Source organism: Diospyros lotus, chromosome 8 (assembly GCF_014633365.1).
Source record: "Diospyros lotus cultivar Yz01 chromosome 8, ASM1463336v1, whole genome shotgun sequence".
NCBI lineage: Eukaryota > Viridiplantae > Streptophyta > Magnoliopsida > Ericales > Ebenaceae > Diospyros > Diospyros lotus.
The window spans coordinates 29,185,087-29,210,597 of NC_068345.1; the positions used below are offsets into that span (position 1 = coordinate 29,185,087).

The window sequence follows — 25,511 nt, forward strand, 5'->3', positions numbered from 1 at the left end:
TTTAATGACTCATTCAACTAATTTTATAGCCCCATCTGAAATGGCAGTTGAAATCCCTTCTCAATCTCAAAGGCTAAAAGATTGTTACAGCTGAATGAAAGAGAAGAAATAAACCAACACTCAAGACAATCATTTACAATTTTGTCTTCAAATCACGGTTCCCATAGGCCCGAGTGTGGCAAATATTAGTTACTTGAGGTACAACTACAAGAAACTTTGTTTGAACTCATAGCTCTTCTTATTAGTAAGAAATTGTACCAAGCCAGGAAGATGACAATAAAGCATCATCTCATGTCAGATACTTCCTTGCCTTACTTTGCTATAACACAACACTCCACAAATATGTGAGTCCACCATTTAAATAAATTAGTTCTTTATTGCAAGTTTAAAAGAATAAGTTGAAAATGTAGAACATTAAACATAAACCTATAATAGCATCCTCTAAACATTTTCCTTTCAGGAATTTGAATCCCACATCTTCCAATTTGATACCTCTTTCCCAACATATCAAATATGAAAATAACTTATTACTATTCTGAAAAAATAAATTGCCAATATATCTATAACGTAAAAAACAAGAGTCATTTTTATGAGGTCGTATAATATTTACATTTGTGTATTGACATAACGCTTTTGAAGACCTCTGTGCTAGGTGTCTAAGTCAGTGCTACTTGTTGGAAATATTGGAGGAAGCCAAACATAATATGCAAAAAGGCCTTTTCCTTTTCAAAGCTAATTAACCAATTGGAACGACGACTAAAGCATATAAAATAGACTTGCTCCTGAGAATGTAATATAACTATTTAGACAATGCAAGAACAAGTACAAGAACACAAGAAAAGGAGCAGATTGCAATCCCTTTAAAAAAATTATCATTTATGGAATTAAACTTGTGTCAATCATCACAAAATCAATAATACAATTTCAATAGCAGTAGCATGCTACAGGGATTTAAAAGGCTTTGTAAACAGTTTACATAATCTAAACTGCATTGCTTGACAAAAAAAATTCTCTCCAAAAGACTATCCTATCCATCTTTTAACCACTCATATCACTGGCTGCTGGAGTTGGCACAGTTATCTCTAATCTCCCATTATCTGAATCATCAATTCAGCAGTGCCAAGCATATATCCAATGCCATTTAACTCCGGGATACAAGACTTGTCAGCATGCTGCAATAATAACACAAACAAGCAGTTCAACTTGTACTACAACCATTTCCAAGCTTTAGTGATCCCTCCAAAATTTTCAAAACAAAGAAACCAAGGTTAAAACAGCCTCTAAAAACAATATGCAAAAGGTAAGTAGGCCACCATGGATATGAAGACATTTAACGAAATCAGCTTGTTTTACACACTAACACAGCAGGATTGATGATCATATTCATGCTTGCACAAAATATTTATGGATAATCATATTCATCCTGCACATCAAATGCTTACACAATAAGAACTATCCATCTTCCACATACTCAGAATCCAGGATATCAAGTCTAAATAGTACCAATCAACATGGAGTCACCACTTGCCATTCAGTTAAAAAAGCTTGAACACAAAAAGACAGCATAATTGCAAATCCAGTACCAGAAAGAATCCTGGAGAAAAGGATAACACAACCATGCATAGGCCAAGTTTAAAGGGTCAGCCAACCTTTTGGCAAACTTCCAAAACAATCAATGTGCTTGGAAAATATACAACTGTGTCAGGCAGTAATATATTAAAACATATCATTCAAGCTGCAACGATCAGCATGCATACTGAGTTTATGTTACACCACACACATGTAAAAGTTAATACTACACATCATACATGCATACATTAACACATAAGTAAACACATCCACTCCCACATAGCATTTTACACATACTCAAGGTTCCATTACATCATAAAAACAACATTTTTGTTAATTTTTAGAACTTCGCATATGATCCTTATTCTGAAAGAAGCTCTGTTAAAAATTTACACTGCAAACATATTGCCCCATGACAAGGTAAATTTACAAGGATAATCTGTGTGTTTTGGGGTGGGTATAGGCAATAAAAACATAACAGGAGAATATGAATATAACATCATTTTCTTTCTTTCTTTTTTCTGCCTCTACAATATCCTATAGCAAGTAAAAAACACAAAGGCATACACACAAAAAAAAGTCTTTAGCATCCATAAATGATAACACATTATACAATGTCTAGAGTTTGCATATCTTTGGGGGAAACAACATCAAAGACTTTCCATAGCCTGTTACCCAAGGTCTTGAGCAGGATTTATAGCCAAAAAGCCAAGTACATCAACAGGTACTACTTGCCTGGAAAGATGGTAGGATTTAACATGTGAAACATCACCTGTGATTGATGAAAACAAAACTAAAGAGCAAACAATTATGGGCTAAGCCAGGAAGCTTAGCACCGTAGACAACTAATTGCACCTCATAAAATCTATAGGACTATGTATTTTGTTTATAAGCGAATTCACATGATGAAACAAGTAAATTTTAGCCAAATTTATACAAGGCTATTCCCGTAAATGACTTAGGCTTATGATAAGAAAAAAAAATTTAGATGAATATACAAGGGTTTTGAACAGCATTCACTGGATTCTAGCAGCAACCATATGCAAAGCATAACTTACAACACAGCCATATGTCTTGCAATAAAGAGCTAAAGTTGAAAAAATCAGCAACCACAATAAATATGCCCATGGTGGAAGCCCATTAGCCATCATACTGTTGGCGTAACATGACAGTGCTCACGATGAAAGGACAGTAGCCACTGCAATTTTACAGTAGCCAAAAACATGGCCACAGTCAACTTCACTTTGGACAATATAATAAGTACACCCATAAGGTTTAGGGAAGTTACAGATATTAGACTCCTCATGGAGTACCATCCAAATATGTAAAGGAAGGCAAACACTTGCCCCCTTCAAAATTCTTTGTATAACTAACATTTAATAATAACCATATTGTGACTTTTGATTTCCAATATTAATGGAGCTTTTCAGACTGTGTTGAACGTTGAGAGCAACCTTTTGAAGCTGTTTTCTCCGTGTCTTCATTACACAATTTTTTAAGCACCAATGGTTTGAAGATGTATTCTCTTTTAATTTTCAAACCACATCAGAACATTGAGAAGTCTGAACATAAAATTGAGCACTGAAGACCAATTGCTTGATTGGAATCTCATCTGTCTAAATCACACAAAAAACCAGGGCAAAAACGTCTCCTTAAACCCAGTGAGATAAGCATAGAATGAGTTTTAAGAAAAATCAAAGCATTGTTGGCACCCACGTAATAGTAAAGATATTTTACTTTGTAGAACCCAGGCCTTGCAAACAATTTATTCTCTATTTTGGTTTCCCACATTAAAATGCTGTATGTCCTGTGTTATCAGAAATTTGTATATTGGTTTGAAGATATTTTATTCTTTCGTCTTGTGAATACAATCCCAAATTATTGTGGTTTATGAGAAAAGACCATCCAATTTAGTTTGGCTTAAAAGTTACAGCATGTGTGACTTTTCAATAATCAACTCTCACATCTCATAATTGATAGTTACAACACAAAAAATTGAAGATGCAAATAGATATAATCTAAGCAAGAAAGGTTGGGACCCCAAACAACTGGTGGTATATCATAGTTTCCTTTTCCCTTGTTGGCAACGGTATCTCAGAATTGACAGTCAAAACTCATGAGGTGCATATGGAGCGTTGGGGCTTGAGATAAAAGCATTAGAGGGATATGTTCCAATAAATTAATTGTGTTTTGTCTTCTGAAGAATAGCAATACAAGCAGGAAAAACATCATTAATATTTTAGTAAGCACAAATATTTGCCAAGGCTTAGAAATCTCGCTTCTCAGCAAACTTAACAGCCTGTTTGGAAAGCTTAAGAACTCTAGAATTAGAATTCCAATTCCAAAGTTTTAATGAATTCTTGTGTTTAGAATAAAAAAATGTAGGAATTGAAATTTTGTTTACCCTCAAACTTAAAATCAGAATTCCGATCAACGTTAGTCAGAATTATTAATTAAAGAATTGAAATTCTTACATTCCACTTATTTATTTGTTTTATTTCCATAAATATCCTTCCCCATCTAATTATATTCCTAGGGTTTTCTTATCCTAAGGTTGTTTATCTTCTCCTCTGCCTTTTCTCCGTCTTTGTGATGCAAGTTTTTTCTTTGTAAGACAACATAGAACTGCATCTAGTAAGGTAAGCATGAAAGCAACCATATCTTTTATTTATAGTGCAATATAAATTTATCTAGTGTTTGTTGGATTATTAATAATTTGAGCTTTGTTCTGTATTTAACCTTTATTATTTTTTCTAGTCTTTTTTCAGCTTTGTAATGGTAGCATTAAGTATAATAAATGATAACTAGTTGTTAGTATATTTTTTCTGGAATCTGAATGAAAACAGAAGCATAACTTGTTCTTAAGTTTGTTGCTGATTTGGGGATCTTTTTGTGTGTTTAGCTTTGTAAGGCTTTGGGGCTGGTGCAGGCTGTTTTTAGCAATTTTTAGGTGTATTTCAACTATTGTTATGTTGGCCCTTCGGTTATGTTGTGCTCCTTGGATGTTAATTCAGTGACCAACGACTAACTTCTATGTTAAAATGAATTTGCAATTGACCTCAGGCATGTGTAGATACAACGGGTGGATACAAAGAAATCCAAGCAAAGATGGCAAATAAGATAGAAAAATCAATCTGTCTCTCTGGCCACACATCAGGTTCACAACATAACAAAAGATGATACAGTATGTGCTGTACACATCTCCAAGCAAAAAGTGCAGACAAACAAAAGAAGAAAGAAAATGAAAGAAAGGGGAGCATATGCAAAGCACCAATTGGGACCATAACCAACTTTAACTTCAGAGCTCATTTATCTCTAACAGATTAAGGTTTCAATATAAAAATTGAAGTTTTTTGAAGAAAGAGGAGGAAGAGGCTTTGACCCACACAGATAGAGGAGGATTTATTCTATCACATAGTCTGGGCCACCTTGAGAAAAACAAGCAAACGTGGCATCATGTGTCTAAACTACAAAATCACTAATATTCCACTTGGCACCTAATGAGAGAGTAAACAGCAGCATGCAGTCCAAAATCCAGAATCACATGTGAAATGTAGCAAAAGTGCCATTTCTACGAAAACAAAAACGAGACCAATATATATCAATTGAATGGCATGGACGACCTACAAGTTGATTCTTAACCAACTAAATGAACCACAGGCACAAAATTGATTTCATATTTTTAACTAGTTAGTTGTTTTATTAAGTATAAAACAATAAGAAGTATGTCAGCTTTCACCAAGAAAAAAAGCCCCCCATCCTACCTTTCCAAACTCAAGAAAACCACATTCATATCACTTCGAGTCAGTCACATCATAAATTCATCTCCTCCAGATCCCAGTGCATAAACAGACATTTTGACTGGGAGAATAAAGGCAACTATGAATACACAGTTATTCTCTTTAGCATTCATCGTCCATATAGCAACTGGCTTGAATCAATTTTCCACCTGGTTTCTTACTCCATTCTTGCAACATAACTTCAATTTGCATAAACATCCATTATTCCACCAATGTCTAATACTCTTCAGAAAATTGATCAAAAACAGACTTCTAGTTCCTAGCAAAAGCTTCCTCTTCTTCAAACACACACCAATAGTCAATTCTGGCATGTACTAAAAAGAAAGGAGGAAAATTAAAGAGAGAGAGAGAGAGAGAGAGAGTTTACCACATACACCATGCACAATATACAGCTACTAAAACTAAAATAAACAAGTGACGTAAACAGACAAAATTGATAGAGGGAAAGTGACAGCTCACCAGTTAATAACACATATTGTCAATGATCCAGAAAGACTGCTGGCCGATCGCAACAAATTCAGTAGGATGGCAATGGATCTATTTGCTTCCGATGTAAGAGCAACTGGATTAAGCACAGGGTGGCCACCATCCAGCCATGAAACATTAAAAGCCCAGTGTCTAGTCATAACTACAATCAGAAACATTGTTCAGGAAAAAACAAACAAACAAACAAAAAGCTTCACAGCAACCAAAGTCCATAAGGGGGAAAATGAATTGAAATGAACAATTTAAATGGAGCATAACATGAAATACAAAGTCTGCATCCAAACACCAAGGTCTCACTGGTTAAATGCCTACCTTCCGGAGTAGGTTTCTCAGATTCATTGGAGTCAGGTGTAAAAAGTAAAACACACGTCTCCAAGAATTTCAGAGCCAGAAGCTTTGTAGCATCAGAAGCAGCCTACAAAATCAAGTCCAAGCAAAGTTCCCTTATTCATAAAGTTCAAATCTCAGCATCATGTTACCTACAATATGCATCTCAATATTTCTCCTTGGACAGAATGTCACTACTTCCTTTAAAAACACACATTTAGGAAGTACAGTAACAATCAGTTTCTTTTTTCCCTTTTGTGTGTCTCTGTGTGTGTTTTTTTTTTTTTTTTTTTTTTTTTTTGGGGGTGGGGGGGGGGGGGGGATGAATGCTGTAACAACTCAATGCACTTCCATGATTAAGGAATTAGGCATGTAACAGCAAACAACATATTGCAATCTATAACATGCTGAAGCAGTTCCGGATAGCACAAGAAAAGAACATCCCTCACCATGTACAATATTTTTATTGATGCTTAACAACTAAAGTTAAAAAACAATCCCACACTGAATCATATAAATATCAGGTCGTTTTTATAACTATAAAAAGTTGGATCCTCGGTCCACTCTGCATGTCCATCGTCTCCTCTCCTCTCCCAAAAGATCAACAACATATCAAGCCTTATTCTCCCTACGTAGGATCAGCTACATGAAGTCTAGCTTGCCACCTCTCCCAAGAGATCAAAATTGGATATTTAGTTCACTACTCAACTACAGAAAAATACTTAAAGATGTAAGGCCACATTTGTTTGCCTCAACAAGGCCAAGCAGGACTAAGAGTCCTATCAAAACTGACCATGGATTCCTGTTTTGTACACCAGACAAGTAAACCAGAATAAACAACGGAAGACACAAATACTAGTGTCCCCCCACCCCTGGGAACAAATAATCCCAGTCTTAGGCCCCATGTAGTACAAACAATCAAAAGAAATTTGTCCCCTTCATATTGAATGCCTTCCAACATTCATTCACAGGGACATTGACACATTCTCAGTATAGACATCACGGCTACACTTCTTGCTTCAGCCCCTCACTTTCAACTGCATTTACAAAATAGAGTCCCATTGGCAACAAAGTTTTCAGGCTCCCCATGCACCAGGTTCATATTACTTTTTTTTTTTGTTGTTATTTTCTGTTTTATTTTTTATTTTTTTTGGCATAGATGTGAATTTTCTACTAATCAAATATTAGATTTGTTACAACAGCATGTGTGTTTCACTCATTTAATTCTATAAATAAACATTCATTTTTTTTCTTATTTCTAGACACCATATCTACTTACATAAAACTTGGAGTTCAACAATCTATTAAGCTAATGTGCATTAATCAGTTGTTCATGAATTGCAACCCAATATTTTTTGAGATGGTTAAACAATTGAGGTTGATGATGACTTAATTTGAGAGAGAATTTACAACGTGTGATACAAAGGACAAACCACTTGTGAATTCAAGATAACATGGTAAATTTATTTACTAACGCTCTGAAGAGGCGCTAGACGAGGGATATATGTAACATGCTAGTAATATTACATATATACACCAGCTTAAAGGTGGAGCAGTAGACGTGTATGCATGTGCATTAGGTGTGTGGAGAGCTATCATTCAAAACTATACATATTCCATTTTAGTACAAACATTAAACAAAAACAGGTAGCACTAGTTGGTTGTCCAGTCTTTCTCCCTCATTATGTAAACTTCAAATAAAGATAGAGATAAAAGATGGGGCAACTAATACAATTCAAAATATACACAGGGAAGATAGGGCGGATGAGTCATTTATTGTCACCGATAAATGAGCCAGATTGTTCGATTCAAGAGTTTGCCTCTGTGATTTTTAAGAGGAAGAAAACAAAGAAAGTTTGTGCTGTAAATGGGATAGTGGCTGGACTTGACAGCTTGCCATAATCTTTGAGAAAATGGAAGCCAAGCAACTTAGTAGGGGGTGGATGCACTATTATGCGCATGACCCATATGGTGTCATTGTACAAGACTAAGTCAGATGTCAGATTATGGTTAACTTTTTTGGATTTAACTTAGTTCATTCCACTTTGTAACCTATTTGGCAGAGGAGTTTTCGTGCCTAACTTTGCTAGTGGCTGCCATCCCAGAAGCCCGTTTGGTTTTAGTGGATTACCACTTTCATCTGCGACTTCTTGTAAGGACTGATCAGGTTGTGATGGATGTCAACCACCTAAGTGGCTAAGTCAGCCCCCTTGTGATGAAAATTCGTGATGGGGGCAATCAATCACCTGCATTATTCATGATAATATCTGTTATGATAGCTGCTACTTTCTAGTTGCTTGAGAGCATTTATTTCTGCATACCACATAACTATTATGTTGTGGTCACCACCACTCTGCTTGCTTGGTGTATGTTAGTAGCTAGTCTTTAATGACTACCACCATATGATCTGATGGATGCCAACAACGTTAGCTTTGTGGCTGCCAGTTTATGGCAGCCAGACCGGTAACTTCCTGCATTAGCCCACATATTATAGATTCTTTTCTGAAGAGGCATTTCATATTTCCATTACTGTTCTATGGCGCATTATTCCCCGTCATCTCCTACCATGCTGCTTTGTTTGCTAAAACTTTACTGAGTTTTTAATATGTACACATTTATGTCTTTTGAGTCTACTACTCACATTATGATTACGGGAATAGAGTACATACCATGGCATGTTTGAGGGATGATGCTGTGAGATTTGTTTAAAATGTAATAGGCCTGTGCCTAATTTTTTGGCCATCAAGGTGCTTCCGGTAAAATTTTAATCTGTAAGGAAGCCTCGCAGTGTCAAGACCCTAGGTTTTGAATCTAGGGTTTCCAAAATAGAAATGAGAAGGAAGAATGGAAGAAAGAAACAGAGAGAGAACAGAGAGAAAGTAGAAAGAAAACAGAGAGAAAATCAAGAGAAATGAGAAGGAAAATACTATTAATACACCTTTGTGTACACCTTGGGTTATACAAAGGTATACCAATGACAAAAAAGCCCCTCATGAGGCGCATAGAGGGGCGTGAGGCACAAGGTATTTTGGTCATAATACCCCTTTATGTAGCCCAAGATGTACAAAATGGTTGTACATCTAGCATAATTCAAATGAGAAGCTGAATTCAATTCTTGATTGATTCTCCAAACAGGTTGGTTAGCTTTATATATAGCTAACCAATCAATAGTTACAAATCAGTTACAACCTGTAACTGATCCTTTGCAGAAATAATCTGCTACAACTGATATACAAAACACAACTCTAAGGCCTACTTTAACCTAGGAGCCAGGGGAAGATATAGTAGAATAGGATGATTTTCATACCCATAGCCACAATCACAACCCCAGAGGCTATAAAATGCAGTAATAAAAGCTTCAAGCCCCAACATCATATTTTTCTTATTGGGTTGCAATAATATTCTTTACTTGGAACATTAATTGCGTGTGTGTATGTTAATGTGAATAAAATGAAATTTTGTGCATTTACAACTTGAAAGGTTCCTGTAAAATACATAGCAAGTAACTGCATTACTTTCCTTATTTATAATTGCTTATGTCAAAGCATTGCAAAATAGAAACATTGCAAACTTTAGAAGTAAAATTCATTAAAGTTAAAAAAAAGGAGAGGTTTGCTTAGCCCAAAGGAGGAGGGGGGGGGGGGAGGGGAATCGCTTCAAGTATAATCCAATCCCATTTACACACTAATGGTAGCCTAGATTAGGACTAGGTGACAGCATCTACATTATTATGAACCAAACGAAGATTTGATAGTTGACATTGTGTCGGATTTTAACCAATGGCATTGAAATTTTAAACATATCATAATGAGAAAATAAAGATAACAAGAGTAAAAGATGATATAGAACCATATAGGCATAAGAAACCAGACAGAAATATAATAAAAAAGGGGTTAAAAAATATGGAGGGAGACAAAATACCCTGTTCAAGGAAGGGATTTTTGTAGGAATTAAAATCCATGTCAGATCCAATACTACCAAAAAAGCCAATTCCATAACCAATGTGCCATATCACAGTTATTTACACATTTACCAACTATAAAATCAAAACAAAGAAAAATGAGAACATCTAATTCTGCTCAAAGAAAAATAGGCAACCCCACCTAGTGGGATTACGGCTTGTGATTGTTGTTGTAACCTAAAATAAAATAAATGAATTTAATCTTCTTAGCTCTTGGTTTAGAACTCTTTTAAGATGTCAAATCAAAATGGATACCAAGTAAGCTACTTTTTCTTGACATGGAAAGTAGAAAGAGAGAAATTATTCACTGGTGGTTCATAATTCTTACAATCTATTATGAAACCACTCCATCAAGCATCACTTTCTTTCTTCAAACAATCATGAATTAAAAGATCCTCGCAAGTGCACGCAATGGAGGAATTTGTGATGCATTACCAAGCATGAGGTGACAGGTGTAGACCTTAAAGTTTTTTAACAGCTTCCGCCTTTTTAACATGGCAAGTCATAGGTTTAAATTGTAGAAACCACCTCTTCATAATGAAGGGCAAGTCTGCATGGCCCTACCCCGTGCCCTAACAAAGTGGTGAGCCTCTTGCACTAGCATCGGATTTGAGATTTTTACTAAAGTAGCATCAAATGTCTGTAATTGATAAGCTAGGGCAGAGGCTAGGGCACAAGAAGAAAAGCTCTGAATATTACTCAAAAGGTAAGAATGATCCAAAGACAACATAAAATAAGGCTATGCTTATTATAAATAATCAGCAAGAGCCTAATCCACCAGACATAACAAAGGCGCTAACATAAGCGCAAGTCTAAGTCTGTCTACTACACCATACAACAACAAATATAACATAATTAAAGAACAACACATCAAATACAATATTAAACAGCTAGAAACAACAGCTTCATGTAATATTTCTTTCACATTCCGCCTCAATTGAGACTCCTTTCTGACCTGCTGTTTTTCTGTAAACGCTTGAGAAGCTGAGGCTGCTTGAATAGGTGATTCCTTTAGATTGATTTTGTCACACAAATACATGCTCCTTGGCAATCCCTTAGTAAAGATGTCAGTGAATTGATGTAAAGTAGGCACAAACCGAATTTCAACCTCACCATTTTCAACCTTTTCTCGCACAAAGTGTGCATCAATCTCAAAATGTTTAGTGCGAGTATGAAACACCGGATTTTCAGCAACACTTTTAGCAGCCATATTATCACTCTACACTATTGGTGTTTGACCACACTGATACCCCAGCTCTAAAAACAGAGACTTCAGCCATAATATTTCAGTCACCCCTTGAGCAATAACCCTATATTCAGCCTCTCGAACTGACCGGGCAACCACTATTTGCTTCTTTGAACTCCAAACTATCAAATTGTGCCCAAGAAACACACAAACACCACTAGTAGACCGCCTGCTAACCTTACAACCAACATAATCCGCATTAGTGTATACAAACAGTGGTAAATCAATAGGTGCTGGTGAGAAAAATAGGCCCAAACCAAGGGTACCCTTGAGATACCTAAGCAGCCTCTTACAAGATATCCAATGTTGTTGTTTAGGAGAGGATAAAAATTAGCTGAGCTTATTGACTGCAAAAGATACATCCGGCCTAGTGTAGGTCAAATATTGTAAGGAGCCAATAATGGTACAGTATAGAGATGGATTGTCCAAGGAATCACCCTCATTGGTTAAGGACACAACAGAATTCATAGGGGTACCACATGATTTATAGTCTTGCATACCTATCTTCTTCAACAAATCCAAAGCATATTTAGACTGTGTAAGATAAATCCCAGTGTGATTTCTATAAGCTTCAAATCCTAAGAAGTAATGAACAGATCCTAGAGTTTTTAGAGCAAAATTTGCATCCAACTCATGAATAAAAGCTCCAAGGGTTGTAGAATCAAAACCAGTGACCAATATATCATCAACATACACCAATACAAACAGCACAAACTAAGAAGTGTGTTTAATAAACAATGAGGCATCAGACACAGCCCTTACAAATCCTCATGACTGCAAAGCAACTCTTAACTTAGTGTACTAGGCTTGAGGCATCTGTTTAAGGTCATAGAATCATTTCAGTAGCTTACACACATGTGAGGGATACCGAGCATCAATAAACCCCTCAAGCTAAGACATATAAACTTCCCCAGTCAAATCTCCATTCAAAAAGTCATTATTAACATCTACTTGTTGTATGTCTCAACCAAAAGTAACAACTAAGGTGAATAAAACTTGAATAGTTGGAGCCTTAACAACTAGATTGAAAGTCTCAACATAATCAACCCCCGGTGTTTGAAGAAAACCCTTGGCTACCAACCTAGCCTTGTGCTTAGGCATTGTTCCATCAAGACTATACTTAATCCTATACACCCACTTGCAACCAATGAGGTTAATATCCTTAGAAAATGGTACTAAATCCCAAATGTGATTATGCTGCAAGGCTGTGAACTCTTCCTCCATAGGCTTAACCCATCATGGGCCTAAAAAGGCCTCATGAATAGACTAGGCACTAGGGAACGCGTTAGGGCATGAGAAGAGGTAAATTGAAGCTGCTTGGCCTTGGACCTAGTGAGCATAGGATGAACAAAAGGAAGAGGTGTAGTTGTATGTTTAGTGATATGAGCTGCAGATCTAGAACAAGGTTGAGGAAAGGTAGCAATAGTAGGAGAATTAATAGAGGAAGAATATGCGGATTGTGAGGAAGCAGTGTTTGATAAGGAAGAAGACATGGGTCGTGCTACTGTAGAAAAAATATGAGCAAAAAGAGACTCGAAAAAGAGTTGAAAATCCATTTGTACAAGGCTGAGAAGTAGTAGGAAAAGAGAATAACCAATAGAATGGAAACTCATCTGGATTAAATTGCACATGTTGAGAGATATAAATTCTACCAGAAGGATGCAAACATTTATAACCTGCTTGTACATGACTATACCCAATGAAAATGCACTTGGTTGAATGAAAGGCAAACTTGTGCTTGTTATAAGGGCGTAGGTAAGGAAAGCAAGCACAACCAAAAGGTTGCAGCATCAGATAATTAGGCTACTTGTGATAGAGAAGTTCAAAACGTAGTTTAAATTTGAGAGAAGAAGAGGGAAACAAATTGATAATATGGACAGTTGTTTGGAAAGCTTCAACCCAAAATTTTAATGACATGTTAGCATGAGATAACAAAGTAAGCCCCATTTCTGCAATGTGCCTATGTTTCCTCTCAGCAACACTATTTTACTAGTGGGTATAAGGACAGGTAAAACGTGGTTGTATGCCACAGCTATGAAGATAGAGTAAAACACCTTTAACTCTCCCCCATTGTCTGTTTGTAAGGCCTTTAGTTCGGTTTGGAACTAAACTTCAGCAAGTTTATGGAAGGTTATAAATGTGGACAGGGCATCTAATTTAAGTTTCAAGGGATATAGCCATGTATATCTTGTATAAGTATTCACAAAGATGATATAATACCGATGTCCTTCAATAGAAAAAGTAGGAGAAGGACCCCACAAATCTGAGTAAATCAATTCAAGAGGCTTCTTTGTTGTAATTAGACAATCAACAAAAGGAAGTTGACTAAGTTTTCCAATCTTATATGAATCACAAAAGGAAACACTTGAATGAGAACAAGGAAGATGAATTTTATTAAGAATCAAATGCAGTACATTAGATGACGGATGCCCTAGCCTGGCATGCCATTGACGATACATGATTTCATTTTGTGCTACATGAACACTAGGTGACAGTCCATGACAAAATGGAAGCTGTCACTTACAATTATTTGCAGGAAAAACATTACATTCTAACAAAGATGTACTGCTAGCAACAAAAAAACATTACATTCTAACAAAGATGTACTGCTAGCAACAGAATTAGACTAATAGGCTGGGCTGGAGCACTGGAATTGGCAAGATCAAGTGTTGAACTCAGTTGATAAAGCCCATCTTTAAGACATCCCTTGAGTAGCACTTTCCCAGTACTCTTGTCCTTAATCAAACAAGAACTAGAGTTAAATTCAGCAACAAGGTCATGGTCTCTTGTAAGTTGTGAGACACTAATTAGATTCTTTTTTATGGTAGGAACATGCAAAACATTTGGCAAAGAAATAGTGGAAATAGGTTTGGTTTTGAGTACACAAATGTCCAAGACCAACATTAGAAATAGTGAGTTGCTTATTGTTACCAACCAACGGAGACTTTATCACTACCATTGTAAGGAGCATGAAGTGAGAGATTGCTAAGGTTTGAGGTTATGTGATTTGTAGGTTCGGAGTCAACAAACCAATCCAGATCTGTTAAAGAAGGCTGTGACAAAGATGTATTAAATAGGCTAAGAAAAATGATTATAATGAGTTACTTAGGCAGAACCTAGATCACTCATGTAGGCCTCGCTAGAATCACTAAGGGAGGCTAGAAACGCTCGTAAATCTGATTGGGAAACCATTAGAGGCCTTCCAAAATTCTAATACACATAGGAGGAGAATTTCGCTGAAAGTTTCTATCAAACTAATGAAAACACCTATCAACAAAGTGCCCTGGCTTGCCACAAAGCTTACAGTAAATCCTCTTTCCCGATTGTCTGCCTCTACCTCTTCCCCCTTGATTTATAAAACCACCTCTATTTGAAGCAAAACCTCCTCTATTATGCACCAAATTTCCAGAACTCCTTGGTGTATATGCAGTCATATTTACATGCATAGATGATGGCATAATTGACTCAACATTAACAGACGACGTATGTGCCAAATTCTTAAAATTTAATCTTTGCTCATGCATCAGTAATAAGTAATGGACCTTTTCAAGATCTATATCGTCCATTTGGAAGGTGATAAGACTGACTACCGTCTCATATTCATAATCCAATCCATTGAGGATTGCAATAAGCAAATCCTTATCACTTAGAGGCTCTCCTATGGCAGCAAGTGAGTGGCATATAGTCTTGATCTTAAGAATGTAGTCATTTATAGACAAGAAATCTTTCTTAACTGACCTAAGTCGCTGCTTCAATTGAAAAAACTTGGCAATTGTTTGACGAGGGTTATAAGTTTTCAAGTGATGACCATACCTCAACAGATGATTCACAATTAATCACCTGCGCCAAGACTTCTTTGTTAGTTGTTGGGAAAAGCCACCCAAGCAACAGCTGATCCGATCACATTCAACTCAAAAATTTTGGATTCATCATAGGCGTTCCATCTTCACTAGCAGTAGGATCTATAACATACTTAGCTGGAGGTGATACTTTATTGAGGAAGGATTGAAGGTCAAATGCTTGGATCGTTGTTGAAATCTGCATCTTCCAGAAAATGTAGTTGTTCGGATCAAGTCTAATAGGTATGTAGCTGAAAGCTTTCACCATCGCAACAAAATTTGACTACGAGGCAGAGGACAAAGACGAAGATGAATGCGATGGAAGGAAAGAGAAGGCACTATGATCTGTATTGGATGCCATTGACCTTGGTCGAGGCTCTGATACCATGTATTAATAGGCTAGGGCACAAACGAAGAGGAAGAAAAGCTCTGAATATTACTCAAAAGGTAAGAATGATCCAAAGACAACATAAAATAAGGCCATGTTGATTATAAATAATCAACAAGAGCCTAATCCACCAACATAACAGAGGCGCTAACATAAGCGCAAGTCTAAGTCTGTCAACTGCACCATACAACAACAAATATAACATAATTAAAGAACGACACATCAAATACAATATTGAACAGCTAGAAACAACAGCTTCTTGTAATATTTTCTTTCACAATGTCTAAGGCTGGGCCGAGAGACTCGCTAGCCCAACCGGCAAATCTTTCTAGCTTCTCCTTAGCAAAACAAGCCAAGTTTTTAGCACAGAAAAGGTAGACCCGCCAGCATAACTAGCGGATCCTATGCAAAGGCCTTTTGCAATTGCGTAAGGACCTGCTAGTTGAGCTGGCAGGTGTGTGCCAACTATGCATATTTTTGCCCAATGTTTGCTTGCTCTTAATACTGCAGTAGCAAAATTGGATAAAGAAGATGTAAGATCATAAGGCCTCTGGTGCTTTGGCCCATCAACCATAACAACAACAGAGAGGGCGCCTGGGTCTTCCCTAATGAGAGGCGGTGGCTAGAGGCTCATCTCCTTTGCACAGAAGCTAGTTCCATTGCTTCCTTAAAATTATCAAACAGTAATGGTTAGGAACAAAGGGCCAACTAGGATAACTATTCAAATTCACCAATTATAAATATTCTAATCCAACAAATCAGATCCAAATCCACCAAAGGTATTCAAATCCAGCACATATATTTTAATAGCTCCACTTGGTGAATAGATGTCTTCACTTGGGAATGGGGATCAACCAGCAACACAAAGTATTAACTTGGTAAATCAATGGTGATGTGCACACAACAAACGATGGCAAGATGGTGGTCATGCTGTAAACTTCCAGTTGCAGCAACAAAATCTCTAATGGACATAGTTGTCAGATCGAGATATGTATCATGAATCAGAAGGCCTAATTTATGTATCATGAATCATAGCGCATCTTACAATACAGTAACAATTTGATAAATAGCTTAAAGAATAGAATATAAAAGATGCTTATGCCTTTAACATTAAAAGGATACTCAAAAAATAATTTTAACCCAGGAATCCAAATTAACCGGGTCTTACGAATAGGAAATAGTGGAGAGACTGTTCATATGCTGGGCATAGACCAGCAGTAAGCTTTAATGGAGAGCAATAATCTTGGTCATATGCTTGTCATAAGCTTTACTTTTAAACTGGTTATTGATGTATATTTTTGAACAGTTATCTGTTATGACTGTTTGGATTCCCATATGACTCTTTGTATTTGCAGTCTTGCATGATTGTTTCAATATTAAACTGATTTTATTTCTAAACTTGGTGGCATTTTCAAGGACTGTTTGTATAGACCAGGCTACAAAAATCTAATTTTAACCTCATTTTTTGTATCGCTTTGAATTGTGCGATACACCCAAATCAAATCGTATCATACAATACATCTGATGCATGTTCCAATACAATGCAAAAATGTGATACACTCTTCGATTCATCACATCATTGAGCATGTGTCTCATATTGTGACTAGCTAGTTCAGCTAGGGGGGCTTAGACCCTCTAATGCAACGGGCTAGTCTTTTTCAAGCCAAGCTCGGATCTCATCCAATGCTATTTTGTTAAAAATCTCAAATCCAATGCTAGCTCCATTAAAAATTAAATAAAAAATAATGTTAATTTAATAATTTTTAAATTAAAAAAACAAAAACAAAAAAAAATCTTGAATTCTAGTACCCTATCCTATCCCTCTTCTTCAAACATGAGAAACATCAATCTGAGGATTGTTTTAGATATGAAGCTTATTCAACAAGATAATCAGTGAGTAACCAATATTATGTAGAAGAGAATTAGTTTTTGTGTCACCTAGTTTGTTATGTTCTGTTATAGTTTGTTACAGTTGTTTGTTATGTTCTGTTATAATTTGTTACAGTTGTTGTAAAATTAGTTAGATGTTTGTTAACATTACAGCTGTACAAATAAGTACAAGAAGTTGTACTTAAAACAGATTTATACTCAGCTGATTCTTTGTTTTCAATATTGAGAAGCTTATTTTGTGAAACCCTAGCTTCGAATTCTCTTTAATTTTCTCTCTTCAACTTCGCTTCAGTTTTCTTTCTTTCTTTTCTATTACTGCATTGAATATCTCACTTCATGGTATCACAGCCATTGACTACGTCAATGGCTGAAAGTCAAGAACAATGCAGTGCTTCCTCTCTTCGTTGATCCTGCTCTTTGTCATCTGCTTTGCAGTCTGATTTTTCTGCAGTTGCAAGACCTTTCAACTTCATTCCAATCAAGTTAGATAGTAATAACTGTCTTTACTGGAAAGCAAAAATTCTAGCCACAACCAGAGCATTTGATCTGGTTTCCTTTATCAACAAATCAGAGAAGACTCTGATCAAGTATCTTCCAGATCCAGCTTACGATGATCCTCACACGGATGGTAAATGTTGACTATCTTGCATGGATCAAGTCTGATCAACTGCTCCTTAGTTGGTTGTTTTCTACAATTCAAAAGGATGTTCTTGCACAAATAATTCATTGTGAATCATGTACTGAGGTATGGTCTGTCCTTAAGAACTTGTATTCTCAACAAACAGTTGCTAAATCATTTCAATTAAAACAACAATTGAGATCTGTGAAGAAAGAATCTCTATCAGTGAGTGAATATGTTTTGAAAATTAAAACAATAGAACATGCACTAGCAGGAATTGGTAAGCCAACTAGCGACAAGGATCTACTGTTGGCTATTCTAGGTGGCCTAGACAGTGACTACGAAACCATAGTCAGTTTAATCACTTATCAAATGGACAATATTAACCTAAAAAAGGTTCAATATCTTCTATTAATGCATGAACAGATAATAGCCATCAAATAGCCATCAAAATTGCCTCTATGTCTTCGGCCTTCAATTTTGAAATTGCATCTCCAATAACTGCAAATGTTGCATCTCATTGGTCCAAGAATGGAAGCGGACCTATTCTTAATCGAGGTGGTTATACTAACAAAGGACGTGGTTATGCTACTAGAGGAGGTAGAGGCCAAGGCAGATCTAGTTGTAAGAAAGTTTAATGTCAGCTGTTGGAAAACCAGGATATTTTATTGACAAGTGCTATCATAGGTTTAACAGAAATTTTCAGCGATTTTCTAATCCAAATCCTGGCAGAAGTGGCAGTATGTCTCAGACTGATCCGAGAGCCTATCTTACTGTTCCTAGTGATTCAAGTGAGGTATTTCTGAGTGAGACAGGTCCTCTTCAAGGATCTCACTGTGGCAATTTTAACCATTTTTCAGATAACCAATTCTCTTCTTCATCACATAGCATTGAGCCATCCTGGCTTGTTGACTCTCGCGCAATAAATCATATTACTTCCGGTCTTAATAACCTTTCTTTGCACTGTCCTTCCAAGGTGTTGACAAGGTTGCAGTTGGAAATGGTAAGAGATTGTCCATTTCAAATGTTGGCCCCAGTCAACTTTATACTCAAACTAATCTTACTTCTATTGTTTCTCTATCTAATGTAATTCATGTTCGTCACATCAAGAAATATCTTCTTAGTGTTTCTCAAATTACAAGAGACAACAATGTAATTGTTAAATTTCATTCTAACTCTTGTTTGATTCAGGACAAGAATACAGGACTTGGTACTATAACTAGGGTTTCAGATGTGAAATGAAGAAACAAAAAATCACACGAGAGAAAAATGAGAATGAGAGATTCTGAAGAATACATCGATCAATGAATTAAATCAAAATGAAATAAGGCATAGCTAAACTATTTATATCCAACTATCATTGACAACAAACTAGCTAACCGACTTAGTTACTTAACTAATCATTTACTAAACATAACAAACAACATACCTAATTACAGCAATTCACTATACCAGTTGGCATCAATTTCCTCTCAACATTTCCCCTCAAATTAGACCTCCTGACAGAGTTAGAACAGGTAAGCTTTGTCTTGTCTGAAACTACTGGCACATGAGAATATATAGGAGATAATCTGAGCCCAAGTTTGTTACACAAAAAACACAACTTGTCCTTTGATAGTCCTTTGGTAAAGATGTCTGCCACTTGATGTAGAGTAGGAACATACCGAATTTCAATCTCTCCATTTTCCACCTTTTTCCAAACAAAGTGCACATCTATTTCAATATGCTTGGCACATGAGTGAAACACTGGATTTTCTACTATGCTCTTTGCTACTAGGTTATCACACCATAAGACTGGAACACGAGCTAATGGATAGCCCAATTCCACATGATTCTAGTCACTTCTTGTGATACTGCACGATACTCTGCTTCTCCCACAGAACGAGCCACCATGGACTGTTTCCTAAAGCTCCAAACCAACAAATTTTGGCCAAGAAATACACATAACCCACTAGTAGATCTCCTGGTTACTTTGCAGCCACCATGGTCTGCATCAATGTAAACCGTTAGGGACAATTCACTAGAGGTAGGTGCAAATAGCAAACCCATATCTATTGTGCCCTTGAGATATCGAAGTAACCATTTACAAGCCATCCAATGTTGCACTTTAGTAGAGGATAGGAACTGGCTCAATTTATTAACCATAAAAACTATATCTAATCAGGTATAGGTCAAGTATTGGAGAGAACTAATAATGGTTCTATAGAGTGATGGATCATAACAACTATCCCCTTCATCAGTCAATGAAATGCCCAAATTCACTGGTGTCTCACATGGCTTGCAGTCTTGCATTCCCGCCTTTTTCAACAAATCCAATGTGTAGTTGGATTGAGTAAGATACATAACACCAACATCTCTATAAGCCTCAAAACCTAGGAAATGATTTGCTGAACCTAAGGTTTTGAGCGCAAAACAAGTGTCCAAATCATGAATACAAGCCTTAAGAGCAATAGGATCAGACCTTGTGACAAGGATATCATCAACATACACCAATATGAACAATACAGTTTTATTTGTTCTCTTAATGAACAGAGAAGCATCTGAAACAGATCTGATAAAACCCAATTTTGCAAAGTTGTCCTTAATTTGGTGTACCAAGCTCTAGGTGTACCAAACTCAGCTTACAAACATAAGAGGGAAATTTAGAATCAAAAAAACTCTAATGGTGGGAGCCATAACAACAAGACTAAAGGTCTCCGCATAGTCTATTCCAGGGGTTTAAAGAAAATCCTTAGCTATCAAACGACCCATCAGATTTATACTTGACCCTAAATACCCATTTGCAACCAATAAGATTCATATCAGATGAAAATAGAACTAAATCCCATGTATGATTACGCTGTAATGTAGAGAATTCCTCCTTCATAGCCGTAATCCAATGAGGATCTACGAGAGCTTCATTAACTGAATTAGATTCTAGGGTACTGATTAATGCATGGGGATAGGTAGCAACAGGCTGTTTAAACTTAGATTGAGTTATCATAGGATGAATAGAGGGTGCTGGAGCAAGTTTATGTTTAGGAATATGGGGCTGAATAGGCAAACAAGACTACTGATTTGAAGAAGGCTCTGAAGACATAATAGGAGAGGAAACAGAATCAGTAAGATCAGAAGGTGACAAGGAAGGAACTGAAGACCGTGCTACTCGAGGAACATCAAAATAAAGAGAAGGAAGAAAATGAAGAATAGAGGTTGAAGGACCATGGGACTGAACTGCAAATGAGGAACAAGCTGAGGGTAAGAACAAGCTAGGATAGGGATACTCATCTGGATTAAATTTAACATGTCAAGAGACATATATTCTACCCGAAGAATGTAAACATTTATACCCTGCTTGAACATGGCTATAACCAAGAAACACACACTTGAAAGAATAAAAATCAAACTTGTGCCGGTTATAAGGTCGAAGATAGGGAAAGTATGAGCATCCAAAAGGTAGAAGGTCAATGCAGTTAGGCTATTTATGACAAAGTAACTCAAATGGGGAGCAAAATTTCAGGACAGCAGAAGGTAAAAGGTTTATGGTGTAGACAACTGTTTGAAATGCTTCTACCCAAAATTTTAAAGGCGTATGAGCATGGGCTAACAATGTAAGACCCATCTCAGCTATATGTCGATGTTTTCTTTCAGCAACACCATTTTGTTAGTGTGTATAAGGATATGTAAAATAAGGTTGAATGCCACAAGTCTGAAGGCAGGGCAAAAAGGCTTTAAATTCTCCCCAATTATTAGTTCGCAAGGCTTTTAGTTTTGAGATGTATTGTAACTTAGCAAACTTATGAAAATTCATAAAAATGGGTAAGGCATCAGACTTCAGTTTCAAGGGAAATAGCCATATGTATCTTGTATGCATCAACAAAGATAAGATAGTAACGATAACCCTCAGTAGAAGTAATAGGAGTTGGACCCCACACATCAGAATAAACAAATTCCAAATGTTGTTTTGTTGTAATGGGACAATGAGCAAAATGGAAGTTGGTGTAATTTGCCAATTTTACAGGAATCACCAAAGGAAATATCAAACTTGGAACAAGAAATATAAAGTTTATTCAAAACATGTTGTAGTACATGAGATGCAGGGTGCCCTAATCTGGCATGCCACTGTTGCCCGACATTACATGTTTGCGCTACATTTAGCTAGATGACAGATCTGGAGAGAACAAATACTGTCTTGTACATTTATTTGAAAAAACAGGAAAAGTAGTGGCAGCTTCTGAGGTCTTGAAAGAAGGAATAACCTTGGACTCAGACATAGCATGACCAAATGATGATATCAACTGATATAGGCTATCTTTAAGTGTTCCTCGAAGTAGCACCAGCCCTGAGTCATTCTCCTTAATCAAACAAGAAGTAGAATTAAACTTAGCAACAACATTATTATCCTTTGTGAGTTGAGATACACTAAGGAGACTTTTTTTCATATGAGGAAGATGAAGTACATTAGGTAATGAAAGAATAGAGCTAGGGTGAATTTGAGTATGTAAATGATTGACACCAACATTGGAAATAGGTAATGTCTTACCATCACCAACAACAACTTTATCAACGCCATGATATGGAGAGAATAGAGAAAGATTGTTGAGGTTGAACATAATGTGGTTAGTTGCTCCAGAGCCAAGAAACCAAGGAGATTCTCCATGAGGCTTGGGATTGAGTATCAACGGACTGAGGCAAATAACCATAAGAGGTAGACCCTAAGTCAGCCATAAAAGCTTCATTAGATTCATTAGGAGCAACTTGAAAAACATGCGAATCTGATTGAAACTGAGAACCACCTCTACCAAAATTTCCAAGACTTTGATTCTGACCAGAAACTCTTTGAAAACTCCTATCAAAGTGGTGGTAACATTTGTCTACAAAATGGCTAGGTTTACCACATAGTTGGCAATATACTCTCCTACCACCAAATCGACCTTGACTCCTACCTCCTCTATTCAAATAACCGCCCCCACAGGATACAAAACCTCCTCTATTATTAACATAGCCACTGCCAGATCTAGATCCATAAGAGCCAACATTCACATTCATGGATGGTGAAACAGCATAATCGAAATTAACAGAGAAAAAAGCAGATGAATTCTTAGTGGCTAATCTTTGTTCATGCATTAACAAGAGATATTGAATTTTCTCTAAGTTTATCTCAACCATCTGAAATGTAATAAGACTCACCACAGTTTCATAATCATGATCGAGGCCATTCAAAATTGCTAACAACAAATCCTTGTCACATAGGAGTTCACCGATAGCAGCTAAAGCATGTGCAATAGTTTTGATTCTCAAAATGTAATCATTAACAGAAAGAGAGTTCTTCTTAATTGACCATATTTGTTGTTTTAATTGAAACCACTTAGCAATTGTATGCTGCGAGTAGAGAGTCTCAAAAGAAGACCATACCTCCTCGGATGATTCGCAATATATCACCTGTGCAAGGACTTCCTTATCTATCATAGAAAAGAGCCATCCAAGAAGAAGTTGATCAGATTTAATCCAGATCACGTATGCTGGATTTATAATCGGTGAATTAGATCCTCTTGCTTCTGCATTTGGAGCATATTTAGGCGGAGGCAGAGACTTGTTAACGAATTGAAGCAAGTCAAAGGCTCTAATGGTAGCTAAGATTTGTGCCTTCCAAAATAGGTAATTACTGGTATCAAGATTGATTGGGACAAAATTGAAGGATTTTGCAACTGAAGGAAAATCGAGTTGTGAGTTAGAAGATAAAGAAAAATTTGATTGAGGTAACGAGGAGGCACTGCAATCTTGATTAGATGCCATGGGTGTAGATCAAAAGCTCTAATACCATGTAACTAGGGTTTCAGATGTGAAATGAAGAAACAGAAAATCACACGAGAAAAATGAGAATGAGAGATTCTAAAGAATACCTCAATCAATGAATTAAATCAAAATGAAATAAGACATAACTGAACTATTTATATCCAGCTATCCTTGACAACAAAGTAACTAATCGACTTAGTTACTTAACTAATCCTTTACTGAATACAAAAAACAACATAACTAATTACAGCAATTCACTATACTAGTCAGCATCAATTTCCTCAACATGTACTAATCCGAGGACACCTTAAAGATGGTCTCGATCAGCTGTCACCATCATTTGATTCCTCTGCATCTCATTCTAGCAAGTCTGAAATTGATTCCACAGATTTGTCTTCTTTCTCTCCTTTGTCAAAGCATTGTAATTATGTAAAATCTACAATGTCTAATGTAGAGTCTTCATCTTGCCATGCCCTATCTTTGAATAAAAACACAATTCCAAGTAAAACTATGTGTAATCAATGGCATGCAAGGTTGGGGCATCCTTCCTTTGCTGATAAATGGTGTTGAATAAAATTCTTCTCTTTCTTTATGTTATATCAACTTCTCTTTTCTACTTATAAAATCACAGCATAGAAACCTTTGGAATTAATATATTCTGATCTTTGGGGTCCAGCTCCCAATGTATCTACAACAGGTTATATATACTACAACATTTTTGTAGACGCCTATACCAGATACACATGACCATATCTATTGAAACTTAAGTCTGATGCCTTATCTAGCTTTATTACCTTTCATAAATTTGTTGAATTGCAATATCAATCTGAAACAAGTAGAAAAACTCTCTTTCTCGATTAAAAATAATGAATCGGAAGGGCAGAAATATATACAACATTCATCCTTATCATGTCTCCTATAAAGTAGGAGATGAGTTAGGATATGCTATCTCCTAAATATTAGGATATTCTATCTCCTAAATTATATATACTAATTTAAATTTTAAAATACAAGTTTACAATATTTAAACTATAAGACTAAAGGCCTTATCCATTCAGTTAACTATCTTCAAATTTGAATTTCTCTTCATCATCCAACACTCCCCCTCAAGCTGAGGAGTAGATACACATCATCCCTAGCTTGCCACTTAGAAATTCAAAACCTTGTCTTACCATTGCTTTGGTGAGCACATTTGTTACTTGATCAATGGTAGGAGTATAAAACAAGATTAACCCTCCTCCTTCAATCTCTCATTTTATAAAGCTTCGGTCTATCCTAAAATGTTTCATGCGATCATGTTGGATAGGATTCTTCACTATGCTTATTGCTGACTTACTATCACTGTATATCCTTGTGGGTTGAACCAATGGTATCTTTAGGTCTCCCAATAGCCTTTCTAGCCAGATTACTTCACGCATTCCTTGAGCAATAGCTCGAAACTCTACCTCAACACTACTATGGACCACCACTGATTGTTTTTTACTTCTCCATATCACCAAATTTCCCCACACCTTAGTACAATATCCGATTGTTGATTTGTTGTCTTCACTTGATCCTGCCCAGTCTGCATCAACAAACACCTCAATTCCTCTTTCTTTTGTCTTATGAAAC

The 25,511-nt window shown here is 36.4% G+C and overlaps 1 protein-coding gene across 3 annotated transcripts in view; it reads right to left on the reverse strand.

Moving 5' to 3' along the window:
* LOC127808772 (uncharacterized) overlaps positions 1-25,511 on the reverse strand; it is an 82,701-nt gene that overhangs the window by 45,118 nt on the left and 12,072 nt on the right. For 2 of the 3 annotated variants that reach the window (XM_052347379.1, XM_052347380.1), the window contains 2 exons: positions 6,168-6,270; positions 5,829-5,997 (listed from right to left, as the gene is read on the reverse strand). In XM_052347379.1, the coding sequence (XP_052203339.1) occupies positions 5,829-5,997; positions 6,168-6,270 (272 nt within the window). The remainder of the gene's footprint in view (positions 1-5,828; positions 5,998-6,167; positions 6,271-25,511) is intronic. The other variant, XM_052347381.1, reaches the window with a different exon arrangement.